This window comes from Leptidea sinapis, chromosome Z (assembly GCF_905404315.1).
Source record: "Leptidea sinapis chromosome Z, ilLepSina1.1, whole genome shotgun sequence".
NCBI lineage: Eukaryota > Metazoa > Arthropoda > Insecta > Lepidoptera > Pieridae > Leptidea > Leptidea sinapis.
This window is the reverse complement of record NC_066312.1, coordinates 18,864,675-18,892,131: the sequence shown is the minus strand read 5'-3', so window position 1 is coordinate 18,892,131 and position 27,457 is coordinate 18,864,675. Positions and strand designations below refer to the sequence as shown.

Genomic DNA, 27,457 nt, shown 5'->3' with positions numbered 1-27,457 from the left:
TCTCTGCCAAGTAAAGGGTTAACTGCTACTCCAATGATGTCATTGTACAAATCGGGTTCTAAATTAAAAATATGTAGCTTAAAACTTATCCCAAAAATACACATAATATGATTAATTTTTTTCTGTTTTCTTTTTTAGATTTCTTAAGATCTACCGGTTTGAATCAATCTGTTGTAAATTGTATTCAAAATCTAAGTTTGGTCAAGCCCTTTCGAATGACAAAAACCGCAATGAAATCAGTTGTGCCATTCAAAAAATATAAGCGGTTTACATACATCCATACATACACACACGCACACACACATACATACATACAGACGTACGGACGCCTTCGCGGGAATAGTGAGGGAAGCTTTCTAGGACCTTAAAGCGTTAAGATCTGATAAAAACTCAATTTTCGAAATACGGGGTAAAACCAATAACTTCCTGTATTTTCAATATTTACAATTTTCTTAGCGGGAAGTTAAAAAGCGACCAAATCGGCAATGAGTTTCCGTATACAAAATACAATCTTGCTTCATTTCTGACTGTGTGCTTGGCGCGTCTCATTCTGCCACGCGGGAGAGACTAGTGAAAAGTTATGTGAATAATTGTCAATAATTGCACCCTATTTAATGACTAAATATTCATTTTAATAATTTATTTACGCTTTTTGCCAACCCATCTCATATAAATAAGATTAACTTACCGGTGATAAGTCAGACCACCATCTTTTTTTTGCGTCGTTATCGTATTATATGAGCACTTAGACTTGGTGATAGGCATACAGTTGACACACGATTGGGTAGAAAAGTGTGCTTACGCCATTGTCTTTAAGCACACTTTTGCCGTTCCACTATCAGACTGCTAATGATATGTCCATATGTATAGAATGTCATTGCAATCAGTAATTAATCTGTAATTACTACTATTTCAAACTTATGTCAAATGACTCCACGTTTCATACTAAATTTCAATTTTTAGTTCGGCGATCCCGCCTCCAATTGACGTAGTATTTACATCCTCTTTGGTGCACACAATCTCCATTCACCAAATCGCCAGCCGCTAATCTGTTTATTAATGATTAGGAATTAGGATAGTAATTATTGGTTGTATGATATGTGAATAACAAACATTAATATTTTATTAAAGACCAGCTACATAATATTTTAAATAATAAATGTTTTGTGAGTAATAATAATTTGGGTGAATTCTTATTTTATACAAGTAGGTACATCATTTTTAAAATTTACTTCCAAAGGATAGTATGGTTTGTGTTTTCCTAACAAAAGTATAAACTAAGTATTTATATGTGTTTGTACTTAAGAGTTAAAACTTAAAATATGTCTGAATATACGCCTACTTATCTGAGTAGTAACAGACTTTGATTCTCTGAATTTTATAACCTGTTTTTGGATATGAGCTTATTATATTGTATCTTGTAATTATAAGTTATAACAATATTTATCATTAAGTTGCAATGTATTTATAGTAATGTTTTAATTACATGTTTTTTTTTTATTCTTGTTTCATTGCAAGTCAGTTGCATAATCAAATTATTACTCCTTTTTCAGAAAAATATAAGAAGACTGAAATAAGTTTCATTTTCCATAACAATGAAAATGTGCCTTGATAAAAAACTGTTGCCCATAAAAGGTCATTTCTTCCTATTCAATGCTGGTAAGACTCTTTTGGTTTTATTAGGATTATCTTAGTAAAACATGTAATTAGTAAGATGTTAAAATTTATTTGTTCAGATTTAATATTAAAGTGGTATGAGATGGGAGGAGAAATTGGTCAACCTGTGGTAAATGATCATATGAGCCTATATTTACTTTAAGCCATTATTCTAAGCCACAAAGGTGTCCAATAACTAATTTTGTAATCAACTTTGCATTTTCATTTTGGTTATGTTGTCCCATTTGTCCTATAAAATATTAACATATTTATCTCTCTATTCTAGATTATTTTTACACTCCATAGTAGCAGAGTCTCTGATATTTGATATCTGAAATATGTATTAAAATATGTTACCACTATTGTAAGACAGATAGGGTGTAATGGCCCTTGCCTGACTTTTGACTTGCGATCAACTTTGTATAAAAATTTCTCTATGGTTGGAAAATTTTACTTAAGTCTGTTTGAAAACACTACATAATAATTGTACCAAAAGTCCACATCTAACCTTTTTTGTTTATCTACTTTTTATCAATGCCACAACTTTATCAATATTAAAAATTATCATACTAGGTCATTGTCAAACTAAATATAATAAAAATAAAGAATCTATATTTATTATATCCCGATTCCCAGTTTACTTAAATAAAATTGTAATTTAAAAAATAAGGCTGTGGATGATCTGGAGTGATCACCAACTCCCACTCTCTTCACAACTCTGCTCAACTCACTTGCAGCATTAAGATAATTTCCAGGCTTGAAGGTCTATTTAGTATGAATTGAAATATAATCTGATTAAATAGATATAAAAATATCTACAATGGTTTAGCTTATCATTCTTTCTCACTCTTTCTTATTTAACCCCTATTTCTATTTATACTCTATATCAGTACAAAAATAATGTCATGAGTTTCTCTTATTTTAAAGGTACTGCCCCATTGGTTCCATATTTGTCAACCTATGCCCGTCAATTAGGTTTTTCCTCAGCAACAGTTGGAATTATTTATACTGTATTACCAATATTTGGCCTTATTGCCAAACCCCTCTTTGGAGTTATAGCTGATAGGTAAGCACATTCAATGCATTTATGATAATTAAAATATTTACTTTTGATCAAGTATGTGATTATTCAGTTGTTCTAAAAATAAGAGCGAATGTATGACAGGTTTGATACTAGTGGATGAAATATAACAAGTAATATGTCATTACTGTTTAATTACATACCTACTTACTTAAGAACTTCCTCTTTTTTGGATGTCGGTTGATATACTATGTTCATGGTATAATGTAAAAATTTAAAATAGCAAAATTTTATTATAACATAGAAGATTACAGTTCTATATAATTCACACTGAAAGACAAAATATATACAAAGAACTAAGTTCTAAATTATTATGCACAATAAATCTAATATTTGATGGACATAGTAACTCACCCAATGCATTGGTGTGAAGTAAGTTGCATACACGAACAAGCCGCGGCATTCTTTTTTTTAATAGTGCAATCATTCACTTTTCTTTGGAAACATGTGCGGTGCCAGTGAAACTTTGAGGCCCTGGTAAGTCATTTTAAAGATAGTTAATTACTAATTGATCTCATTACTTATTTTAAATATGAGTTTGGCCTGCCTTGATATTTTGGTATTGATGTTGATTTTAAATAATTTAATAGTTTCATTTGATTTTGTTTTGTTTCGTCAGTACCTATACTGTCAGGCCCTAATCATGATAGTGACTTACGCTACATCTAGGGACTGATGGTCATAGTGTCTGATGCATGGCTTTAAACATAATACCAATGTATTTGTTGTAGAATATGGCGCCTAGAATGAAAAATATATTGCCTAAAGAGGGAATTGCAAAGTCTGAGTCTGAAAGAGGTGATTGGAAAAATTAAAAAATGACCCTGTTTCATGGATTATGAAGATGATATGCCGTTAGCAAGTATGAGCCGCATTGCGCTAGAAGAGTCTAAAACGAGCTTTGGTAGTGAAGATAAGGTTCTAGTTAAGAATGAGGTGAAAAAAATAGTGATACAACACAGTTAGCTCAAAATATGATGATGGAGATGAAGAGCTGACAGTTACATTCCTTAAAGATTGTAATGAAGATATAAATTATAATGATGTCGCCGACGTGTCTTACGAAGACATTATAGAAAAACTGCCAGTTCCTACTCTAATCATCCAGAGAAATACAGTATTTCACAAATTTAATAAACCCGTTAATGTTTACGAGAAGTGAAACAAATTGTGATAAAAATAAATATGAGGTACTAGGTAGTTTAAGTTTGGAATATTTGTGATCTTATTAATTGTAATAATTAATCAAATTGTGAATATTGTGTTCACATTATAATTTGAACTCTAGAAGGCTGATTATTTAAAATAATTGTTAATTACTTAAAGACTATTAGTTTGTATGTATTAAACTCAGAGTATAATTTGATTGTTACGAAAGTATAGTTAATAAAATAAATCCTGTGATTATAGTGCATAGAATTTGTGAACTTAAGAGTTAATTGGTATTTTCAGTTTTTTTTGCAATAAAAATCTGACATAGTAACCGTGTTTGGCGTCAGTCCCTACCCCTAGAAACATGATTTTAACAAATTATAAATTTCTCTTAAAATATCAAGTAAAGTGACTGACCCTTTTAAATACAGCAAAGTAGATGTTATACCCAACGCATAGAATATAAACTGTTCTGGTTTTTACCAAAAAACATCAATTTCAAAATGTGGGCAGTAGTACAAAACTTAAACCACCTTTCAATTCAAAAGTTTTATTGCTTCTATATTTATCTTTACAAGAACTGCTATCTTAATATTTTAAGTAGACATATTAAGATATTTAAATATTATTGGTCTTGTATCATTTATGATAATGATATAATGTTGCTAGGTAAATAAAGTAATTACTTTTTAAGACAATTCATTCATATCTCACGCAGCACTGTCTATGTTCATTCTGTAAAAGGAAGTTTTGGTGTGTTTAGATTTTTTCTTATTTCGTATTGATTCTCTAATAAATATTAATTTATGCCACAAAATGACACTCAAATATGTATAATAATAATCACAGCTTAAACGTTTTAAAAAATAATCTCGTCCAAAAATAAAGTTATTACATTCTTTATACTTGTTTTTTCGTTTCCTTTCATTGCTTAGGCTTTCTTCCGTTATATAGGATCAGCCGGGTTAGAGGTCCACATATGTTAGTGAAAATCCAAGCCATCGAAAACTGTACAAGAGGAGATGCGGTGTCTTGATAATTTTTAGTTCTTTTTTGTAAACACCATAATGATTGAACCAAAATAATCCTTATATTCTCACAATGCAACTATTCAAATTAGTCACATAGATTACCTGGGAGCACTTCGATGGCCGTTGAAATGAGTTCCATTGTTATTAAATAATCACTAATACTAAAGGAAAAAATATCTTTCAGGCAATATGTTTCCAATACTTTACTAACACATTAGGTAAACAGACATACAGGTATACATTTGTCGACTAATAATGGGCCCTAATCCACTCGTCAGTCGACAACCGCCAATAATGATGAAATTTAAAATTGAATATATTTTTCTTTTCAGATTTAGGATTCAGAAATCTATTTTCATACTTTTTCAAATAATAACAATATTAAGCTTTTTAGCTATATATTTTATACCAGAGAATGCCTCAAGTTTAAACGTGGAATTGGACTGTGGTAACGGCGCCACGATCGTCAAAAGCTGTTATCAGAGCGCCGATCTAATTGATCAATCCAAGGTTATTTCTTTGGGCAATCAAAATGCGACGGCTGAATGTCGGGTAGGTGTTGATCTTTCATAATATTTTATCCGATATCGTATCAAGTTCGTTCTTGTAAGAAATTTTCTGTGTACGAGACGATAAGGGATTAGAGAAGGGAAAGATAAACGAACCACGAGATAGCCACCACTTAAGCTCTTTTACGAAAGATAACGATCTTTATATTGTAACGACAATACCATGACCGAGTATAAACTTGATATGCCTACTACCTACTCGGTTTGGTCGAGCTAACTAGATAAATTATAAAATTCTAATTCAAATATTTTTATACAAAATATTTTACAAAATAGGATACAAAGCACTTATTGAACGTCAAAAACTACCAACCATTCAAAAAAGACTGCCTCAGACCTGAGAAGAACGGGCGCAAGAAACTCAGCGGCCTTTTTTTATATAAAATTATGGATATCGTATAAACATCTATAATTAAAGAGTCTGAGGGTGTTCGCTTCATTCCCAGTCTGTGGTGTCATTCAGAAAATCGTTAATGCTATAGTAACCTTAGCCACACAAACTTTTTTAAACGCTTTATATAAGCTTCACTTGCATGTTTGTAACTGACTCCTTTAGACGCGATTTTGACCCACTTTAAACGGCCAGATTTCATTCAAACTTTATAGATTTATCGAGGACCGATGACAATACACCGATTTGAAAAGATTATTCCATTATTTAATTGCCAAATTATAAAATGTTTAAATAAATACATCACTAATAAGCGCCATCTAGTAATTTATTGTAAACTACAAAGGAACCGCGCGACATGTCAAGACAGTTCCACAAAATTATAGTATCTAATTCGTTTAGAAGCGAATAGATGGCGGTGAATTTGTATTTCATGCCATCTAGCAGCATTTTAATAAACTTTAAAGGCATTTATGAAATGATATCATGGAACGTACGCGTATACAAATGATTCTGTAATGATGAAGTAATGGTTTTATTTATGAAAAGATGGCGCTGTTTAAGTAATCTGTTTCCATTTTTTTTATTTTTATTCGCAAATATTAAAATCCCTTCATTCAATCTAAAAATGAAAAATAAATAATAGTTAAAAAAAACTAAAAAACACGCTTTATATAAAATGCAACTAAAAAATAGTAAATAAATTTTAATTATATTCAAATGAAAATAGTGTAATAAATATATATTTCATTATAAAAAACCGTGGGGTGCTTTTAAGATATTATTAAAATAATAATTCTTTTACAATAATTAACAATTCTTTCAAATTTCGTAACACATTTCTTTTGTACATTTTCTGGGCTCATTTTGTAGAATCATATATATCGCCCAATAAAAGACTTACTAACTCGACTTAACCGAGTAGTAGGCATAACAAGTTTATTTTTGTTCCTCGTGTTAACTTTATGAATGTCATAGTTTCTAGCAAATTCCTCAATGTGCTTATGAACATATAGAACATTATCAAAAATATATTGAGAAGCAACAGTCAAGATGTTTATTTCTTTAATTTTTTTTCTTAATGATTAATTGATTAATGTTATAAATATAAATAATTGTACGATACCACACCTTGGTAGTGGTGCTACCGGCTAACAGTTTGTCACCAGGCAACTTATAAATGAATATTTTTTTAATGCTTTAAAAAATCCCATAGAATATCTCGCACTCCAATTCAGGTATGAATTATAGTTTTTTAAATGGTGGTGACCAAAAATTTGAATATCGATTTTTAATTAGAATACTCGTCTTGGCTCTCCTCCAAGGTTCCCAAGTCATATTTACCAGAATTTCACGCGTGAAGCTGTTGTTTTTAAAGTTTCGTTCCACGTAGCTTCAGAATTGCAATGTGATAAACATTCAATTGATGTGGATAATAATTGATTTTCTCACTTTTAGTAGGTACTGTTCCTTTCATTAAATTTGGTCACTTTACTAGTGGGAGATCTATTTTTAGGCCTTGGCTTAGGCCCAGATTAAGCCTTTTCTGCCATCGAGCAGTATAATTGTTCAAGCTTTATTTTTATTTCGGTCTGTAGGTTACCGTAGCTTATAGGCTACAGGGCGTTAACATCTTTTATATCAATATAACGAGTGTGTGTGTAACGAAGTGTCGCTCAGAATTTTGGGTTTTACAAGAATCGTTAGCTGCAATAGCATATCACTTAAGCTAACAGGAATGTCTTACTTATCACCATAATTCACACTCAACCACTTGAATTCATGATGGGTAGATCTAAACGACGTCTTCTTTCTCCAAGATCTTTTCTTCACGAGTCTACTCAGAACTTGTTTGAAGAAATCTTTTTTAAAACAAAATAAAAAATGTGTGTAGATGACCTGTGATATGACGTCTCCGAAGATGTGGGAAACTGTATGTGAACATTGGAAGATACCGAAGTATTGCTACAACAACACTGACCAGATACAATATAAATCTTACATAAGTGATGTAACAATAAGTGAACAATGTTTACATATTGCTGTGAAAAATGTGACGCTTGAAGGTAATGTCATTACAAGTAATTGTGACGAGCTTGGAACATTTTATAATTCTAGAAAAACGTTCCAAACCACAATCATGTCGAAATTGATTTAAGAACACAAAACTGGTCAAGTGATTCATATTAACGGACTGATAAAAAATGGCAGCCCTACTGTCAGTCTTTAAATGACATCATGACTTAATAGCCCCACCCACATGTATGGAATACACTAGTATTTATTAAACTTTAAACATGAATTCCTTAAAATGTGATTTTTGTGGCTTGGAACGCTTTTCAGGAACTATGTCCAATTATAAAACGTATGAGATAAATACCTGAGGAACTATTTCTGATAAATATTTAGTAATTAGTACATATAATAAGAATTTTAATAGATAGTATACTTATCGTTATATAAATAAATTCGCGTATCCACACCCAAAGGAATTTAAATTGAATTGAGAGCTTTATAAAAATTATAGTCTCAATTATTTATGAATGATAATAAGTTGCGCTGTGTACCAATTTAATATGAGAATATGCATGAACAAAGTCAACAGAGCAGAACTGAGTCAATAGAAAAAAGAATTTTAAAAGGCGTTGCTTGTCATTCTGTCCCATTAACACTACTCACACGAGGACGTTAGAGCATGCAAAAAAAGTTCTAAATTAAATGACAAAAAATGTAAAGTCAATCCAAGAGCGTAATTAGTGCAAGCATAAGTTTTTTTGCTAACTGTACTGCTGTAATTGCAAGTACAAGTCACAGATTTCGTTTCTCTGGGTATTGTGTAGGTTTATATTGTCTTGACCTAGAAATATTTGAATTCTCTTTGTTAACTCTTGACTGTACTGGCAGCACCGGTTCCTGTCCTATATAGTAGATACTAGGTCCATAACTGGATCGATTATATATGTCTTGACATAGAGAAATATTACCTGATTATCTGTGTAATTACCGAAGACTAAACGGTCGCTCACGTAATCCTCGAATGTGCGGGGGTGGCCAACCAACGGGCAAAAACCTTAACCAATACGAGGTTGCTCCAAGAAGTCTGTGAACACCCCAGGAATGTTCTGAACTTCTGGAAGGAGCTGGGCTGGTTGGAGTAACCGGCCATTACTGCACGCAAAATGGACCCATGCTAGTGGTTTAATTGCGGAAACAGGAGCCCCTATACCATACCATATCTGTGTATTACTTAAATTTGTCTTATTTGACATCAACACGATAAATTAGGTATTTGTTTGCATTGAATTAGTTAATTTGTAATACATATTACAATTTTATTCATTTATCTTTCTGCACATTATCTCTATGTATGTAAACCTTCACTATGCAAAAACTTACCCACACTACCTCGTGCCTAACAACATTCCTGGGGATCAGTATGTTTAGCATCATATATAAAGATATGCCTATGGATAAGGAATGCGTTGCGCTGTCAAAGCTATTAATACGGGCGAGATGCTGAGACGTGGGAGGACAGCAAAAATTACTTTAGATTTTATCAACTAACATTGTAATCATTACAGGATATCATTTTAAACCAAGCTGTCGCATTGGAGATGGTTTTGTCGATATTAATGAGCCGTGCACTCTCAATTGTACAAATCAGTATCTGTCACAGCTTGTCGGCCACGTGCGGCCTAATATGACTTGCGTGGATCAAATGTTGAACTACCGTTTTTGTGGAACCGAAATCACACCTGATTCTAATTTAAATACTACTGACCTCCAGCAATGCATGGTACAGTATGAATGTTATATTACCTATATTATAAAATGTGTCAAATGAATACCTTATACTTGAAAAAATACTTATGAAAAAGACTCTCCACTGTAGTACATGCAAAAGATTTCAAGAATTTACCACACCTAAATTTTTACATGTAATTCTGAGCCATATAACCACCATGGGGCCCTTACAGTAAAGTTTCCATTCTTATGGGTGTAGAAGACTTCCGCTCTATAATTATTTCTATAAAATGTCCAAACTTATTACATAGCCTACTCGATAGATCAAAAAATCTAAAATGGGGTCGTTTTTAATTTTTTCTCACTCACACCCTAGTCCTACCATACTCACAGCCGCGGCAGAACTAATTGCAAATAAATCTATAGTTAATCTTTAATTCAAAGAAGAGCTTATTTGATAATAATCTAGCATTACTTATTTTGCTAACTGTACTGTTATAATTGCCACCATTTTACATTCTTTTCTCTATTGACAAGGCTTATATATTATATTCATGTTACCTGTCGATGTCGGTGACCTGACCTTATTCACACATTTCACCTCTCGAGATAAAAAGCTCAAAGCAGTTAATGAAGGTTTGCATTTCTTTGTGAAAACTGAATACATTTTTGTACATAGATAATTTGTGAGTAATTTATCAACTCAAAACAATAATATTTTATTATTACGGAATTGGAAGGACTTGTAAGCTAATTGGCAATAACTATTAAGGCAATATGATGTTTAAATACAATTTCAATTTACCTATGGAGAATATGCTTCATAATAATATTATGAAAAGTTCTCATAGCAGACATAATAAAAATCAAGAGGAGGAGGAGAGGAGGCAGAACTAAAAAAAGCTCCAGAACCTATGAAGTGATTTTAAAAAAATAGACGCATTAATGGATGGAAGAACATATAGTAGCCTACGCTAAGTCCATTCTGGAAAATAAGCAAACATAGTGTATGTATACCAAAGATTGAGTACTAAGAGTGTTATAAAAATTTTGCTTAACAATTTGGTGATAAATATTGGATTTCGATTCCGTTCATGTTGCCTGCTGTATTTCATAATGTATACAGATCTAAAACTTAATAATAGAGTTATACCTGCATACAACACACTTTATTTTGAATTATTACGAAATAATAATTACTACATTAACAGACTTTACACAAATTAGCTCAAAATTTGGCATGGCATAGCACTACTATATGTTTATACATAAGTACATATATGCACCTCATGACTCAGATACAATCATTCTAACAAATGTTTGCATCCACCAGGATTTGAATCTGGGAACCAACAGTCATCATTGCTGTTTATTATATTCCAGGCAACTTGTGACCTTGATAAAAATGCTCCTTGGAAATTAATGGAGATTTGCCTGGGTTGGGGTGCCGATGTAACAGACACATGCCATCCAAAAACTCAATCTGGACAGCACTTACCTTCAAAACTATCCTTCACTGGCAATATGAGATTATCTTCCACCTCCACCGATAATAACTGTGTTTATATAAAACTGAATCACATAAAAGTAGAGGATGGTAAGTTAAGTTTATTATTATTCATGGAAAAAAGGGGGGAAGTCCTGTAGAATTTATTTGAAACAATAGACCTTACCAAAATATAATTAAACAATATTACATTATAAACATTGCCATTAATGCTTTAGAGCCACATGAGATTTTAGTCATGACCTTAGAAAAACTATTTTCCATTCACTTGTTCTGTGATATTCTTTCATCGTTCAGCTCATTCCACAACTTTATTCGGAATGGGTTCTTTTTAAATTTAGAGGTATGGCATGTAAACAGCTTTACATGTTGTATGATCCACATCGGAATCTGATGTTAAATTAAAATGAGTTACCATGGATCACATAAATATAATTCTATTTAGCCAAATACAAAATACTATCATTTACACAAATGTGTACGACTATCTGTAATAATAATTTTTATTATATTTTTATAGGTTCTATACACTACCCAAATTGCATATCGAAGGCTCAGTATGAAATGGAGATGAGCTTGTTCCATCCATCCTGTGAAATTGACTGTGATAATGCTATGGTAAGGCTGTTTTCACTTGATATTCATAATATTATATATATCAGTGAAATTTTATCAAAGTATTTAATATAATTTATGGAGATAACCATTTCTTTACAGCTCAATGAATTATTATTCCATATAGGAGACACTAGTGATGAAAAAGAAATTAATCAATTTACAAGACAGTTTTGGCTGTTCTTCATGCTTATGATAATAAATTGGATTGGACAGGCAGTTGTGGTTACATTTGCCGATGCTATATGTTTCAATCTTCTTGGTGAGTAATTTTTAATATTATTTATGTTGAGAATATCTAAGAAAACTATCGTTTTTGCTTAGTATTCGACCAATTGGAAATATTGTCAATCATGATATTTGATGATAATTCTGCTCAGTTCAATAAATCATTTAAAAATTAAATCACTTCAACACGTGTTTACCCAGTACACGATGCATCTTCAGTAGCTTTTGACTCGCCAAACGCTAGAACGCGAGTCACACCCTCGTGTAGAAGCAAACCACTTGTGGAAGTGAATCACAGCAATTTGGTCCTTTTTATTAACCCACTCCATTTTAACAGTCTGTCGCGAAAATGACAAAAAACAATCAGTATAAGAATGGCACATTCTAAATTCACTTGAAATCTTATTGTTTTTATATTACACGAGTAAATAAGTAAGTAATAATGTAATTTGGGTGTCGGTGTGCTCGCGCGTCGTAATAATTCACTAATAATTATTCCCTACCGCACCTAAAGAAGTACATATAACTTCAAAAATATATTCTACAACTTTCTCTTAAAATATATTATCGTCCATTCTCTTAACAGACCCAATAATCTTAACATTCCCTTTTCAATTACTGTCTTTCTTGCTTGCTCACTGAGTTTCTTGGGCCCGTTCTTCTCAGCTCTGAGGCGCACTATTTTGTATGAATGGTAGTTTTTTAAATTCTCTTTTGAATAAAAATATTTTATAATTTTGGTAAAAAAAATTATATCGCTACGATGGCAAAATCGCCTCTAATCCAAGTTACAGAAATAATTAAATGACAATTAAGTCTTCTAACTTTGTTACAGGTACCAGAATATCTCAGTATGGGAAACAAAGATTGTGGGGCTCTGTTGGATTTGGTATATTTTCCCTGCTGGCCGGCACATTGATAGATTTATTCAGTGATGGTTATTACAAAGACTACACGATTTCATTTGTATTAATGTTTGTGTTCATGAGCGGCGATGTTGCTGTATCGTGTTTTCTTAACGTGAGTAATAATTAATTAACTATATCGACGGCTCATTAGAAACAGTTTTGCCACAGTTTTGCTCTTCACTTATATTATATTAGCTTAATAATGCCTACTACACGCCTAACTCGAGTTAGTAAGTCCTTTGTGGGGCGATGTATAATATGCTTTTACAACAAGATCCCAGAAAATGTTCAAAACAAAAGTATTACTTTATTCAAAAGGATTGTTAAAAAACGTTTGTGTGGTAAAGGTTGTACTATAACAAACCACAGATTGGAAGTGGAGTGACCGCCCTCAGGCTATTAAATAATATGTTTAATTGTACAATATTACTTTGTAAACATATTTTTTCGATGAATAAAAAGTCCGCTGTGTTCGTTGCGCCCGTTCTTCTCAGGTCTGAGACATTCGTTTTGGAATGGGTAGTTTTTGATTTTCAATAAGTGATCAGTCACATCCTATTTTGAATAAAAATATTTGTATTTGAACTTATAGACAAATAAGCCTTCAAAGAAATTGGTTTCTTTTTTCAATGCAAGAACGAGCAAGACCAGAGGGCCTACCATCAACTTTTAATAAGCGATGCAAATCCGATGCAGTTCACTTTAGGTAACCAAACTGAATCACTAAAATTCGTACCATGAAGTAACTTTTACTGAATGGCGTTTGGATCGCTTATGAAGAATGAACGAAATAAAATTGCGTTTCGAAACCTAAAATGATATGATTTTAGCCGTTTTTTTGCGTAGAAAATACTAAAAATACATTTTAAAATTGCGCAATTGCGTCAAATTTTAAACCATTAAGCCCTTTTTATACTTATTAAATAATAGCAATATAAATAAATATAGTTCTTTGAATAACAAATTAAATGTTTGCTTATATGTGTTCGTAAAAATAACGAGTTATAAACGCACCTCCATTGATGTTTGATTTGGCAGGACCACAGAGTACATTTTTTTTAATTCGTTCTTGCAAAAAGGCTATAGCCCAGGCCCTTACTGCCTCGTCTTATTCTCTCGTATTTATTCACTATTTTGTTTTACAAAAAAGTCCAATAAAGTATACTCATCTCATCTTTAATCAATAAAATTTTTCTTTTGTATGTTTTCACTATTTTTTAAAAGTTATTAACAACACGATTCACTTTCCTCTAAGGAAGTAGCAAATTTTTTCGAATCGGTCACTTTGACAAATAAGCTATCCAGTTTAGGTTGAAATAACACCTCATTGTACGAATGAATGAACGAACTAAATCAGTTTGCGATTCAGTTGATATCATTATTGACATTCAATTGACATCATTGCGATTTAATCAGTTGATATTACGTCAACCTAAATTAGATAGCTCTAATCACGTCGTGGTACGAAATAGCAAAGCAGTTCATTTTAGGTTGTCAATTGAATCGCAATAAGAGTTCATGGTAGGCCCGCAGATCATAACACAGTGCGAGTGGTCACTGCAAACCCACAGACACAGAAAAATAGAATTGGTCATTAAAGTACCCATAAAATAAAAATTCGAAAATATCACGAATGGAAGGTCATTCCAAAATTCGGTTGTGCATACATGAATTTTACTTACGCTTACAATAAAAAAAGAGGCTGTGCACTTTATTCGTACATCAAAAAATGCCTTTTTTACGGAAGAGAGCATACACACTTTTTTTAAGGTAACTATGTCAAAACGTTCAGAAAACAGGAGGCGAGAATTCAACAGTTTGGTTGTACATGGAGTATAGTTCAATTGTGGAGTCCGGAGGCGGGGACTATGAAGATTTAAGACGGAAATCTAAAAAATAATGAATGCATTGTGTATTACCATTACCTTAACTAACCAACCTTAGTTTACTATAACTATTTCTTGACATGACAAGTTAAATATATTCGGGGATACTGTTATAAATTTAAACAAACACCAATTAATTTCATAAAAATCGTATATTTTTATGAGAAAAGTCTCGAAAATAATCACATTACGGATTACAGAATGATTTCTTTGATATTAATGAATATAAAAATGAGATCCGGATATCATATGAGTAAGATATAGGTAAATCAAATCAAAGTCACTATTGATGTATGTCACGGATTGTCTTATGAATTACAAAAAAAAATATTGTTCATTATTCAATTTACCGCTACTTCGTAAAGGGTTGTGCTAATGAGGGGAAGTGGCAAGAAACTCATTGCCATTCTTTTAAATCAACATTTAGATTTTCATCAATGAGTTGTAATCATCTCAATTACAATAAGTATATTATGTAAAGTGTAGCAACAAAAAACCTCAAACGTCAAATAGTCAATGCCTTACACGAGTAAGTCAAAAAAGTAAATGTAAATTAATACAAAACAAAAGTTATTGAGTACAGTAACTGCTTCACCCATACACTCCGTAAATAAATAAAGGTATTTTGCGAGCATTTTATAAGCGATATTAAAAAATATTAACTATTAAAAATCTGAAGCAAAGTTTCTTGTAACAGGATCATCTTGCCACCACAGCGCGCGTTCACGAGCATGACACATGGGCCAGCCATCGCCTCCCTCAATCATATTTTAGGAAAGGGGACGTGTCGTCGCTACCAAAAGCAGTAACATTTAAGCGAGCATGACGAAGCTTGTCACGAGAACTCAACCAAATATAAAAAAAAACTTCGGTTTAATTTTTCTTTCGGTTGAGTTCTTCATCTACATATTATGTAATACTCACTAAATACCATCATATTGGCATTCAACAATTTAGTTGAAGGATGGATGGTTTCAAAGTGCTATTGACGCAAGCGATTTTGCAGTTGATTATCTAAAACCTCTCCGTGCGAACCCGTTGTTCGATATGCTTATTTATATACATACTATAAATAAGTTAAACAAATATCGATTATATATAACTAGTTGGTAAGCCTTAATTTTAAGCGTTATTTTAAACGCAGGTGGAGACAACGAAGTTCTCTGTTAATATTCTGGCAGATGTGGGTTCCTTGGTGAAGTCAGTGCACACATGTGTATTCATAGTTTGGACTATAGCGGTTGGGCTCTGTACTGCTCTCGTTTGGCAGTTCTTGTTCTGGCACATAGAAGATGTTGCAAAGCTCACTACCGAAGGATCAAATTATGTCAAGACGTTGCAGGGTTTGGTTAGTGCTATACAGACTTTCGGTGGGGAAATACCGTTTTTATTTGTCTCAGGTAATCAGTTTCACTATTTTTTTGTTGTTTTTTATAATTTTATTACATTTTTCGGGCTGTAGGTATATTTAATTTAATAATCTGACTATGCAACAAGCTCTACACATCCGTGAAGTACGTTTTCCACTTTTAGGCTTTATTTTGAAAATTTCTCTCTGTGCTCGAAGTTATAATAAAAATCAGCAGTGAATTATAATGGGCTAGAGTTATCACCTACCATCAAGTTTCCCTTGCTCTTTCTTTGCTTATATCAATAAAAACGGTGTGTCTTTAAACACAACAGTAGTGATAACATCATCAAAGTGAGGTTAATAATACGATTACAACTAACCTATTCTTCTGTATACTTACTTACATACCTACAAGGTAAAGTTTTTGTTTGAACAACTTTTTGTTACATTATGGTTAAAGTGGTTCAATTACAACTGTGTTCAAGAACACTCTTAGGTGTTCAACGAAACTGTGTATCGAGCTTAAATGCGCGATGATCATTTTTGGGTAACTTTAAAGAGCAAACACGGATCTTAATACCGTAGGTAGCGTTCCACTTTTAAATCCGCTACAACACTATATAAAGCAATAATTTTCCAGGATACATATTGAAGAAACTCGGGCACATCAATGTGATGAGTATTGTTCTCTTTGCATTTGGCGTGCGATTCTTGTTGTACTCGTACCTAACGAATCCTTGGTGGATCCTGCCAATAGAAATGTTCCAAGGAATCACATTCGGTATGTTCTACCCTACGATGACGTCATATGCCAACGTTGTCTCACCACCCGGCACCGAAACCACTGTGCAGGTAATAAACAATTGATATGGCATATTTAATGACGAAAAGAACATATAAAAATCGTTTCTTTTTGTCTATTGAAAGATTATCTAAAATTCCTCATTGTATGCGTATATTTTGTTACAAATTAATTTTCAATAATAGTATAATTGCTGGTAATATTCAGTGTTACATTAAAATGTATGATCTTTATCTGAATTATATTTATATATGTAGATATTATATTAATGTAGTAACTAAATATAATTAATATAGTTCAATAACTGGCCACTGAAGGATAAACAAATATCTACATATTTTAGAGTTCACTACTAATTATGTAACTTCAGTCACTGCTTGAACGAGTGCATTTCACACGATTCATTTCGAAACTCCAACTAAATTAATTTACGAAACGAAAATTTACCAACGAAATTGGTCTAGGAGAAATGCTGTAGCATGGATGGGTTTCGGGTCTAATAGATTCACAAAGGGTGCTATAACCGTCCTCAATATTGTTTCACCCTCACACCCACTGAATAAATGGTATGAGCTTAAGACCTCGTGACAGAAGTGGAAACTTGATCAAGGCCTCAAACATTAATAATAAAAGATACAACTACTTTTGTTTACTATTAATAAAATAATGACATTTACAATATAGATATAATTGTGTATTACCTACTCGATATTTTTTTAATAGTGTAGTGTACTGACATCTAGTCTTAACAGAGTATGTGTTGACTATCATTGTCACTGTCACGACATCGACAGTGACAATGATAGTCAACCGTGTTACGTTGAGTGCTATATAAGGAATGCACAGTACGCGGAAGGCCAGTTCTTATCGGCTATTGGTTGCGTGTGAACGTGTCCGGGTGTAGTCCTACATAGTAAAGATTAGTTGTTAGAAGGCCAGTTCTTATCGGCTATTGGTTGCGTGTGAACGTGTCCGGGTGTAGTGCTACATAGTAAAGATTAGTTGTTTCACTCGTGAGCAAACGATGAACATTACAAATAGTAAAACTTGACCCAGCATCCATGCAATGCGCACACATCACATATGCAGTGCCGCGTACCCTTATGCACATACGTATATAATAAAAGCAGCAATCATTAATTTTTATAATATTTATATCAATATTATTTACGCACTTTTGGGCTTTAGGGATATCCCTAAAGCCCAAAAGTGCGTTTTTTAACAACAAATTCACAAAAGGCTCTTCATTTTAATAAAAGATATATCACTTTTTTTAAGTACTCATACAACATTGTATGGTAGATTTGAATACAAAGTGAAATCTTTCTTTCAGGGGTTGGTTGGTGCTATATTTGAAGGAGTCGGCACTTCACTCGGTAGTTTTATTGGAGGTCGTCTTTACGAGACCCACGGTGGTTGGAATACCTTCCGTTGGTTCGGTATTGGGGCCTTCATAGCTTGTTTCTTGCACGCTTTTGCCCAATACTTGATAAAAGACAAGTCGGATCGTATTGGGCTTAACAATCAAGGTAAAGAGAATAGCGATGAAGAATAACTTTAATACCTATTTACCTAACATTACGTAATTACCCTATTTTATTATAATTTTTTTGTTTATTTTAAGTAAGAATTGTTTATTGTATTTATATGGTATATGCATCGATTTATTGTCAATATTATAATTACACTTTATAAATATGAGTTGGATTGTATAACTTTTCGACCAATTACGAGTATCATTATTATGATATAAAGTTCAAATTTTGCAACAATAATTCTCTGCCCACAAGACTACTATAAAAATTTGTATACGTACCAAAGTTAATTAATTAATGCAGTGTGAATATTTTTTGGAGTCAGATGAAAAAATATAATGACTAATGCTAATTAATTATTGCAGTATGAATAATTTTTGGAGTGGGATAAAAAAGTATAATTACCAATGCTAATTAATTATTGCAGTATGAATAATTTTTGGAGTGAGATAAAAAATATAATTACCAATGCTAATTAATTATTGCAGTATGAATAATTTTTGGAGTGGGATAAAAAATATAATTACTAATGTAAATTAGTAATTACAGTAATTTTTTTTTTTTGGAGTGAGATAAAAAATATAATTACCAATGCTAATTAATTATTGCAGTATGAATAATTTTTGGAGTGAGATAAAAAATATAATTACCAATGCTAATTAATTATTGCAGTATGAATAATTTTTGGAGTGGGATAAAAAAGTATAATTACCAATGCTAATTAATTATTGCAGTATGAATAATTTTTGGAATGATATAAAAAATATAATTACCAATGCTAATTAATTATTGCAGTATGAATAATTTTTGGAGTGAGATTAAAAATATAATTACCAATGCTAATTAATTATTGCAGTATGAATAATTTTTGGAGTGAGATAAAAAATATAATTACCAATGCTAATTAAATATTGCAGTATGAATAATTTTTGGAGTGAGATAAAAAATATAATTACCAATGCTAATTAATTATTGCAGTATGAATAATTTTTGGAGTGAGATATAAAATATAATTACCAATGCTAATTAATTATTGCAGTATGAATAATTTTTGGAGTGAGATAAAAAATATAATTACTAATGTAAATTAGTAATTGCAGTAAATTTTTTTTTTTGGAGTGAGATATTAAAATATAATTACTAATGTTAATTAATTGTGGCAGTATGAATAATTTTTTGGAGTGAGATATAAAAGTAAAATTATGAGTATTAAGAACGTTTTGGGTACATTCTGATATTGCAAAAGGAAATTAAAATATTACGATTGAGAGAAATGTACAAATTTCAAAGTATTTTGTGTTTAATAATATTAGGATAGTAATGAAGCATTTCAATTTATATAAAGTGGTAGTTTAGTGATGTATTGTTGTGAACAAATATTTTTTATTGGTACTAGTAAGAGTTGTGATATTTTTTTTACATTACATTTTCTTTTATAAATTTTTTGGCTGTGTAATTCAATGAAACCAAGTATTACTTATTATGTATATTATTACTGCTAGTAATTATTGTGAGCTTATTTATTTAAATTTTATTTAATTGTGCCGAGAAATGTTGCAATGTTACTAACTGCACATGAGATTATAACTGTACATAAAATTTAAATTATATCTTTTTTTGGGGCAAAATAACTTTAATTTTTGCCCCACGCATCAACAGTATTCGCCGCTAGCAAACCTTAAATTAGTAACGACATGGTCGTGAATGGTAATTAAATATAATTATATTTAGGTAAAATATTCTATATATAAGCATTAAAAAAGTTGTGATTAAAAATTGAGAAATTATATTTCTTAATCTGTAATTTTCCGCAATCTAACTTAATTTTATCACTGAAAATATTGTAATACAATATTGTTAATACCAGTGAAAGCTATTACTGTTTTAGCGTTTTATAATTATTTTTTGTCTTTTTATATGTATTTATTAATTATTTTTACTTTTTTTACGTATTATTTATTATTATTTTTACGTACTTATTAAATACAGTCATCGTATTACTACAGTGTAAACATTGTTTATGCATTAATGTTTTATGAAATAATATTTTATTTCCTTATAAAGAGTTTTGTATTATGCAGAGTAATTGTGAAATAGGTATAAGAAATCAATTATTTTAAGTTGTCAACTTTTTTAATTTAAGTATACCAAAAATGTTTACGTAAATACAACGAAATAGGACTTAAGATATTAATGTAATATACGATACAAAATCTTCTAAACAAATTACTATGGGTACTATCAGATTGCACTAACAAAAATCTATGATATTGTATTGATATATATATATATATAGATTTTTTCGTTATTGTGACCGTTTTATAGAAAGTCCATTAGGTATATCCACATTATGTCTTTCTTTTGTTCATCAAGAATATGCCTGATATTGCAGTCAACATCGAGCGTGAGGCATGCTCTTATAGCAAGAGCGATGACAGTTGAACGGGAAGCGCGCGCTGTAGTTCAAGGGATTTAGATCTATGCTAGAATATGGTCAGCTTTCAGCTCTTATGTGTTGCCCAGAACGTGGACTTAAACCCATGAAATACCCAATATTTGGAGAACGTACTGCTAAGAGATTTTACAATCTTATCAATCTTAGACAGACTCTTGACACACTTTGCCTTTTGTGGCACCTTGATAACCCGTAACCATGACTGAGGTGGGATGATGACCTAGTTACACCGCAGACTTTCGGCTACTTGCAGAACCTGGCCACCCCGATCTTTTATGGTCTTCCACAGAGGATGTGACAGAAAAGACGACTTACCTAGCTTTCGAAGTGTCTTAAAAATGCCCGACGGCTCGATACCCACTCTGTGAAAGGCAATCACTCAACTTCTATTCTTTACCACCCCATTCCATTATTGTGATTTAATTATTAACCTCGAAAAAATATACGTAAAATGGCGGGAAGATACTTAGTTTTATATTTATTACATATGTTATTTTCTTAGATCATTTATACGTTTAGATGGACCGCGACAGCTGTGAAAACGTCGAAAAAAAATTGAGGTTGACAGCTAACCTCTATTTCGAGCCATGCACGCACGCTAACACAAAGTGACATACAAATCGCGAGTTTAAGATGTAGCTTGACAAGCACACTAGAATAATAAACCTAGCCTGTTTTCATCTGTTGTCAAGCAGTAAGATGGCTCTATCTAGACATATAGATTATCTAAGGTTATTTTGCTATGTTTTTTATTATGTTCATTTTGTTATTATGCTCAACAAAACAATATTACGAGATTACTGTAAATTGGAACAACTTTAGATTTGTCCAAAGGAGTTACAGTACTTATATTTAAACTTAATTATATTATTTTTTAATGTAATTACTGTATTATGTACTACATTATTTACTTAATATGTTATTTTGTTATTATTGCAACATAACAATACTATGAGATTCCTGGAATAACTTTAGATTTACCTATTTTTAATTTACTAATGTTCTTTTCTAAACATTTAATGTAATAGCTATATTCTGTACTATCTTTAATATTTTTTGTTCTACAAAATCTCAATCTCAGTGTGCTTTCTGCTTTTCATATACAAGTTCTTCGTTCATTGTCGCACTTGTCTAAAACATAAGTATATGTCTTCTTAATCTCTTTCTCATGCTTCTGTGTGCATCCTTAATAACCTGCTATCTACTGGTTTTCGAAAATGGCAGATACTTTAAAGTCTAAAGGATTTTCTTTCGTGTGGAATTTGTTCATATCATTGGGCTAGTAAGACTAATGACTATTTTAATCGTGGTGCCTCACACAACTACTGATTTTCATGAATCTGGGCTGCAATGAATGGGCAGATCATAAGACTATAGATTGGCTAACTTGGTTGCATATTACACTAAAACCCGTTTCGTTTACGCTAGTATTAACTAGTAATTGGTTTAATGTTTCATCAATGTTTTGTATTGTCTTAAGTATTTCCAGAAAAGTTTTTAAAAGGCTTGGAATTTACTTTGCACTCGCAACTTTTAACACTGTTCTCGACCAGTTCTTACTTAACCCTTCATCTTCATTTAACCCTCGCATTCGGTGTGATATATTCTTATATGATTGTTATAATTATCTCTTTCAATTTACTTAAACATTCCATACGCATTTAATTATTTGATTAAATGAAATATATCGGTTTTTTGAGTTCCTTTATAACCAGTATTGAATTAAGATTGTATTGTCAATTATGAAATAAAATTATTGTATACAATAATTGTAATTGTTCTTTTTTTACCACTTTTATGATTGTCGATCGTGTTATCTTTATATGGCAGCTGTTTTATGGGGTATGCTGATATGAAATGCAAGTACATTCCAATCTTTTACATATGATAATGTAGATTTAGTGTTGTTATATGTTTGTACGTTTGTTTTGCATGTTGTTAACCGTATTATAATTGATAATAGCAATAGTGGCTAAATATGCTTTATACTTATTGTCGAATTTTGAGTTAATACCTGTTTGAAAGTTGTGTTATTGTTTGTGGTACTGCTTGTCAAATTCTCGCAAAGGAGTCACCGTAACAAATTCTAAAGTTTTATTGCTGTAATTAACATGTTTTGAAGGTGTTGGTAGAGATCACGTTACATTCATATGTAACGTAACGTTATTGACTATAAATGTGATAATGTTCATCAATCAATGGTTTTGCATTACTTGGTGATATTTTTATATAGACCACACTTTCGAAGTAGAGACTTGATCAAAGCAAGGTGTTTAAATAATACGAAATACTTACCGAGCGAGTCTCACTTAGAGTACTAGTGCCAACTTCACCCGAATGAATGTTACATAGGTGAGCGTGATGGCTAAGTCTAAGATTAGTATAGAGTGCTCAGCGCGCTAAAAGAAGTTTTTACTTAAAAAATAAGAAGTACTTATTGAAAACTGTAAATAAAATGGCTTTACGTCATATCGATGCCTCTTCTTTTGGAGGAAAAAAAATTTTAGATTTTGGTACGCCTGACTGTTTAGTGCAACAATTAAGAGTAGAGTAGAAATAATACTATGAAAACGCATACATAATCTAAAGTAATTTTATAATTAGATTGTTTTGTCTGATCCTATTTTATGTATGCTGAAACCTGATTCAAACCTGTTAAATAAGAATTGTTTTTTCTTTCAGGCTATACGTCTGTGATTCGCTACGGGCAGCCTACAGATTCAGTATTTATATTAGAGGAAATGGAGGGAGACAGCTAATGTTCTAAGTGATACATTGGATTGAAGTACCTGAAAGACTGGTCTGCGTACAATAATTTGCCGACCAAACATTCTGAATGACATTGTATGCCTTTGGCAATGAAAATATTTTTGCTCAATATATTGTAATGTTATATATTTAACTAAGTAGATAGTTGGTTGTTGAGTTATACAAATGATTTAAGTTTTCTTTAGTGTTAATTCCGCCAATATTTGTTTTTAAAACAATTCGACACGAGTCTCGTGCCAGATTTTGGCGAGACGACACGTCCTTAGGATGCCTTGTGTAGAGGCGAAACACGTGTCGAATTGTTTTAAAAACAAATATTGGCGGAATTAACACTAAAGAAAACTTAAATCATTTGTATCATTATGGATTTCCGCAAAGTAACGCCTAATTCAATAAATTTTCTTAAATCGGCAGGTTGTTGAGTTGACTGGTTTGCCAAATCTGAGTTGCGCATCGCATATTCCAAACCAAAATAAAATGATCAATATATATCAATATGGTGATATATCCTTGATGTCACCATAACATTCAGTTTACCGAGAACTGTATCATAATTATGAAACTTTTATTCCTTCAGTTTTGAATTAATTTATTCTAGTGTGTGACAACTGATAGTAGTTAATCTTCGACGACAAAATACGACAATTGCGTTGCGAGTGCCAGTATTAATGTACTACCCGGTTAAAATTATCTCTTGACCTGACGTTCGATGACGTCACATAAACGCTTTGTTACGGTGTGCAAAACAAGCAGCACTAGGATATTATTATCAATAAATAAACAACGATTATTTTTTTCAGTATTATTATAATAATGAAAATTCGATAAAAGAATCTGAGTTAAGTAAAAAAAGTATTTATTTTTCTATCGGTACTATTAAAGCGACACAGAACAACAGAAATTACTGAACTATTCACACCAAAATACAAAACGTAACAATGGAAACATTAAAAACAAAGCAGTGATAGCACGAAAATATCACGACGTTAATGAAACTGCAACCGTATTGACAGAACAGGGTGAAAAGGGAACGGGGGAATTCACGTTCCAGCGAAGTCCAGAGATAATATGGCCGTGTAGTACGTAATAACGTTTTGTATTGTTGAAGATACGCATATCGCATTTCTTACTTAAATCACGTGATGCTGTTATCACATTCTAGTTTGCTTTGTTTCAGTATTATAAGAATTAAGCATTATTATGCCATACTTAAGCACGAGTCCATGAATTGGTTGACTAGGTTCGGGAAATTTCTTATCGTATTCTATATGAAAACTAAAGACATTTTTTGTTTTCAAGTTAATTCACATTTTGTTATATTACATGCCATTTTGTTCGATGACCTTTTGCTATCTTGTAGGTAATTTAAGGACTTCTGATCAATTAAATGCGACATGGAGTTTTGGCAGTCCTCCGTTGAAATTAAACCTGACACTGCCTAAAGAAATCTGAAGATATTGAAAAAGGTGCAAGGTGTGTCTATAATATAACATATAACACCTCCCAGCAAATCTCCAAAGAACCAGCTTATCGTGATAAAGAAGACGAACCAACCAGAGATAAAAGTCTACACCTACTGGTGAATTTCTGCCACTTTCAAATTCTTTAATCTGATCTAGCTCGCTACTAAGAATACGCAAACGCAAACGATGTTAAGAATGCCCATCTAATCCCACCACACACACGGCATCACCTCATTGCGACCTAAAGCGAATTTTGCCACAGACGTGAAACCTGACCGACCTTTTTCAAATTTCTTATCGTCCGTGATCGCAAATGAGTACAGGTTCATTGGGTTTCTTTCAGTGACATCGTGTGGGACCCAAATATCGAGAGTTAATGTCAGAGCAAATGAAATGAAACATTCTACTAGCTTTTCTCTTTGTTCTTCCTTTATAATGGCGTTAAAACAAAGCAATAATAATGTTACAGCCGACATGATTTTATGACAAGTTTGTACATCTAGGTATATATGCGAAAAGACTTTCCCCGACTTAATCAAACTCATTCAAAATATTCCTTATTGATGCGAAACAAATTACCGAAGCCGTACGGTATAGACAGTATTATAGCGTTGGGATATTAATATATTATACTTCAGAAACAATTTTTATACTCAAGAATGAGGCTATCATATGCGAAATTAAATTTATCGGCCGCGTTAGCGATGTTATACATATATGATTTCTCTATTGGAGGCTATATGCGTTGTAACATGCAAAATGACTTTCCACTGTCGATAATGTTTTGACATTTTAGAACCAGCTTTATAAATATAATCCTCTGGTGTTCCTCACCCTCATGTGTTTAGATTCATTCAGTAATACATCAATCGAACTTTGAATATCACCCAAGCGAACACGTGCATATCTGTTGTTAATGTTCCAGTCTACTGATTCGCATACTCTCCTAAAATTGTTGATTGTTTGATCACAGAGTAGTTAGGAAACGTCATTGGTATAATCTATAATAGAGGATATACGAGAATACGGATTTTGATAATCTCAGCGCTGAATCCGCTTTCGAGACTCGAAATGGTCTTACCAGATGCGCCTCGTGGACCTATTGTCACTAAGAAGGCAGCTTATCCCCAATTCAACGCGCGGCGAAATAGCCGTTATTTATGCCCAAAAACATTATAATTTTTTCTCCTTTAATTATAAGGTCCAATTGAAATAACTTGTAAGTAGTAATATATTGGATAAGTATTCATTACAAATAAGTAATTATTTGGGAATTAATGTGGCAATAAAAAATGTTAGTGAAACTCAGCAATATTAGTTTTTTAATCTATTTTTCCTCTATGATTTTTATCTACTATTACATTTATAAATATTTTTGTATATTCAGTAGCAGTGCCCGCGACTTCGATTACGTAAATTAGGGTGCATTTCACATTTGTATCAATGCTTATTGTTAATGTAAACCATGCAACATAACTGTGCATCGATTATGATGAATTACCTACAGTCTAAATGTTGCTCCAGGCTGCGCTGAAGGCATTCATGAAAGTAGGTCCAGTAGCTCCACAGATAAGCGTATACAAAAAGACAGAAAGAATGACCATTTTTTTAATATTCTCATATTGTATCACCTACAATCAGTTTTTGGGACAAATATTCAATGTACAGACACGTCGACCGTTCAGTTTTATTTTAGTACTTATGTAGGATTTAATTCATCTGTAGGTACGTGTGTTTTTAACTGAAACCCCTAAACGGCTGGACGGATCTTGATGAAATTTTGAGGGTTTCATTAAGAGAAACCGAGAATAAAAATATTTGATCAATTTATTTATGTGTCTGTTAATGAATTTGAAATAGTTTAGTGCCTCAATGAAATGCAGTTAACAACAGCGCAGTGATCGCGTTTGTGATGATAATAATCAACTTAACCAACAACCCCATATTTTCAGTTCTCATTTTATTTTATAATAATAAAATTGAACGGCTCTTTGATGATTAGAGGGTAAGTTTGAAAAATAAATGAAAACTTTAGTAAATTGACAATAAATCAGTTATTTATAATAATTATGGATTAGTACTTTTTCTAATTTCATATTCATTAATGGTGCGAGCATTCGCGACTTTGCTTGCGTGTGGCTAGCTGAAAGTTTAATTGTATTTTGTTCATAATTTGTGATGGTATTTAGTAAAACAATATGATTTGCTAAAACAAAATGTTTTTGCCTCGTGTTTGCGTCCGTCTAGCGCGTGACGTAGTGTTTCTACTTCTAATTATTATATTACTGCCACGAAATAAGGTGTTAATTTTAAT

At 32.0% G+C, this 27,457-nt stretch overlaps 1 protein-coding gene across 3 annotated transcripts; it reads left to right on the top strand.

The window, feature by feature from the left end:
* Positions 1-1,010: 1,010 nt before the first annotated feature.
* On the top strand, positions 1,011-26,455 carry LOC126978427 (uncharacterized). Of its 3 annotated transcripts, XR_007732622.1 has the most exons (15): positions 1,011-1,206; positions 1,554-1,659; positions 2,584-2,722; positions 5,253-5,472; positions 7,775-7,946; positions 9,462-9,676; positions 11,008-11,221; positions 11,652-11,749; positions 11,849-12,008; positions 12,810-12,994; positions 15,913-16,168; positions 16,760-16,971; positions 18,255-18,450; positions 23,594-23,755; positions 25,041-26,455. XR_007732622.1 is itself a non-coding variant. In XM_050827208.1 (14 exons), the coding sequence occupies exons 2-14, from the start codon at positions 1,596-1,598 to the stop codon at positions 23,668-23,670; spliced, it is 2,208 nt and encodes a 735-aa protein (XP_050683165.1). In that variant the 5' UTR covers positions 1,011-1,206; positions 1,554-1,595; the 3' UTR covers positions 23,671-26,455. The 3 variants fall into 3 exon arrangements, 2 of the variants coding, with proteins under 2 accessions (XP_050683165.1, XP_050683166.1); XM_050827208.1 differs by having other exon boundaries at positions 23,594-26,455; XM_050827209.1 differs by having other exon boundaries at positions 1,011-1,210; positions 23,594-26,455.
* Positions 26,456-27,457: the final 1,002 nt, after the last annotated feature.

Bases quoted from the DNA above. Each gene is read 5' to 3' on its own strand.
- LOC126978427 (XM_050827208.1), top strand. From the start codon at position 1,596: ATGAAAATGTGCCTTGATAAAAAACTGTTGCCCATAAAAGGTCATTTC. The intron at 1,660-2,583 runs GTAAGACTCTTT...CTTATTTTAAAG, and splicing joins TTTCTTCCTATTCAATGCTG to GTACTGCCCCATTGGTTCCA. The intron at 9,677-11,007 runs GTACAGTATGAA...ATTATATTCCAG, and splicing joins CTGACCTCCAGCAATGCATG to GCAACTTGTGACCTTGATAA.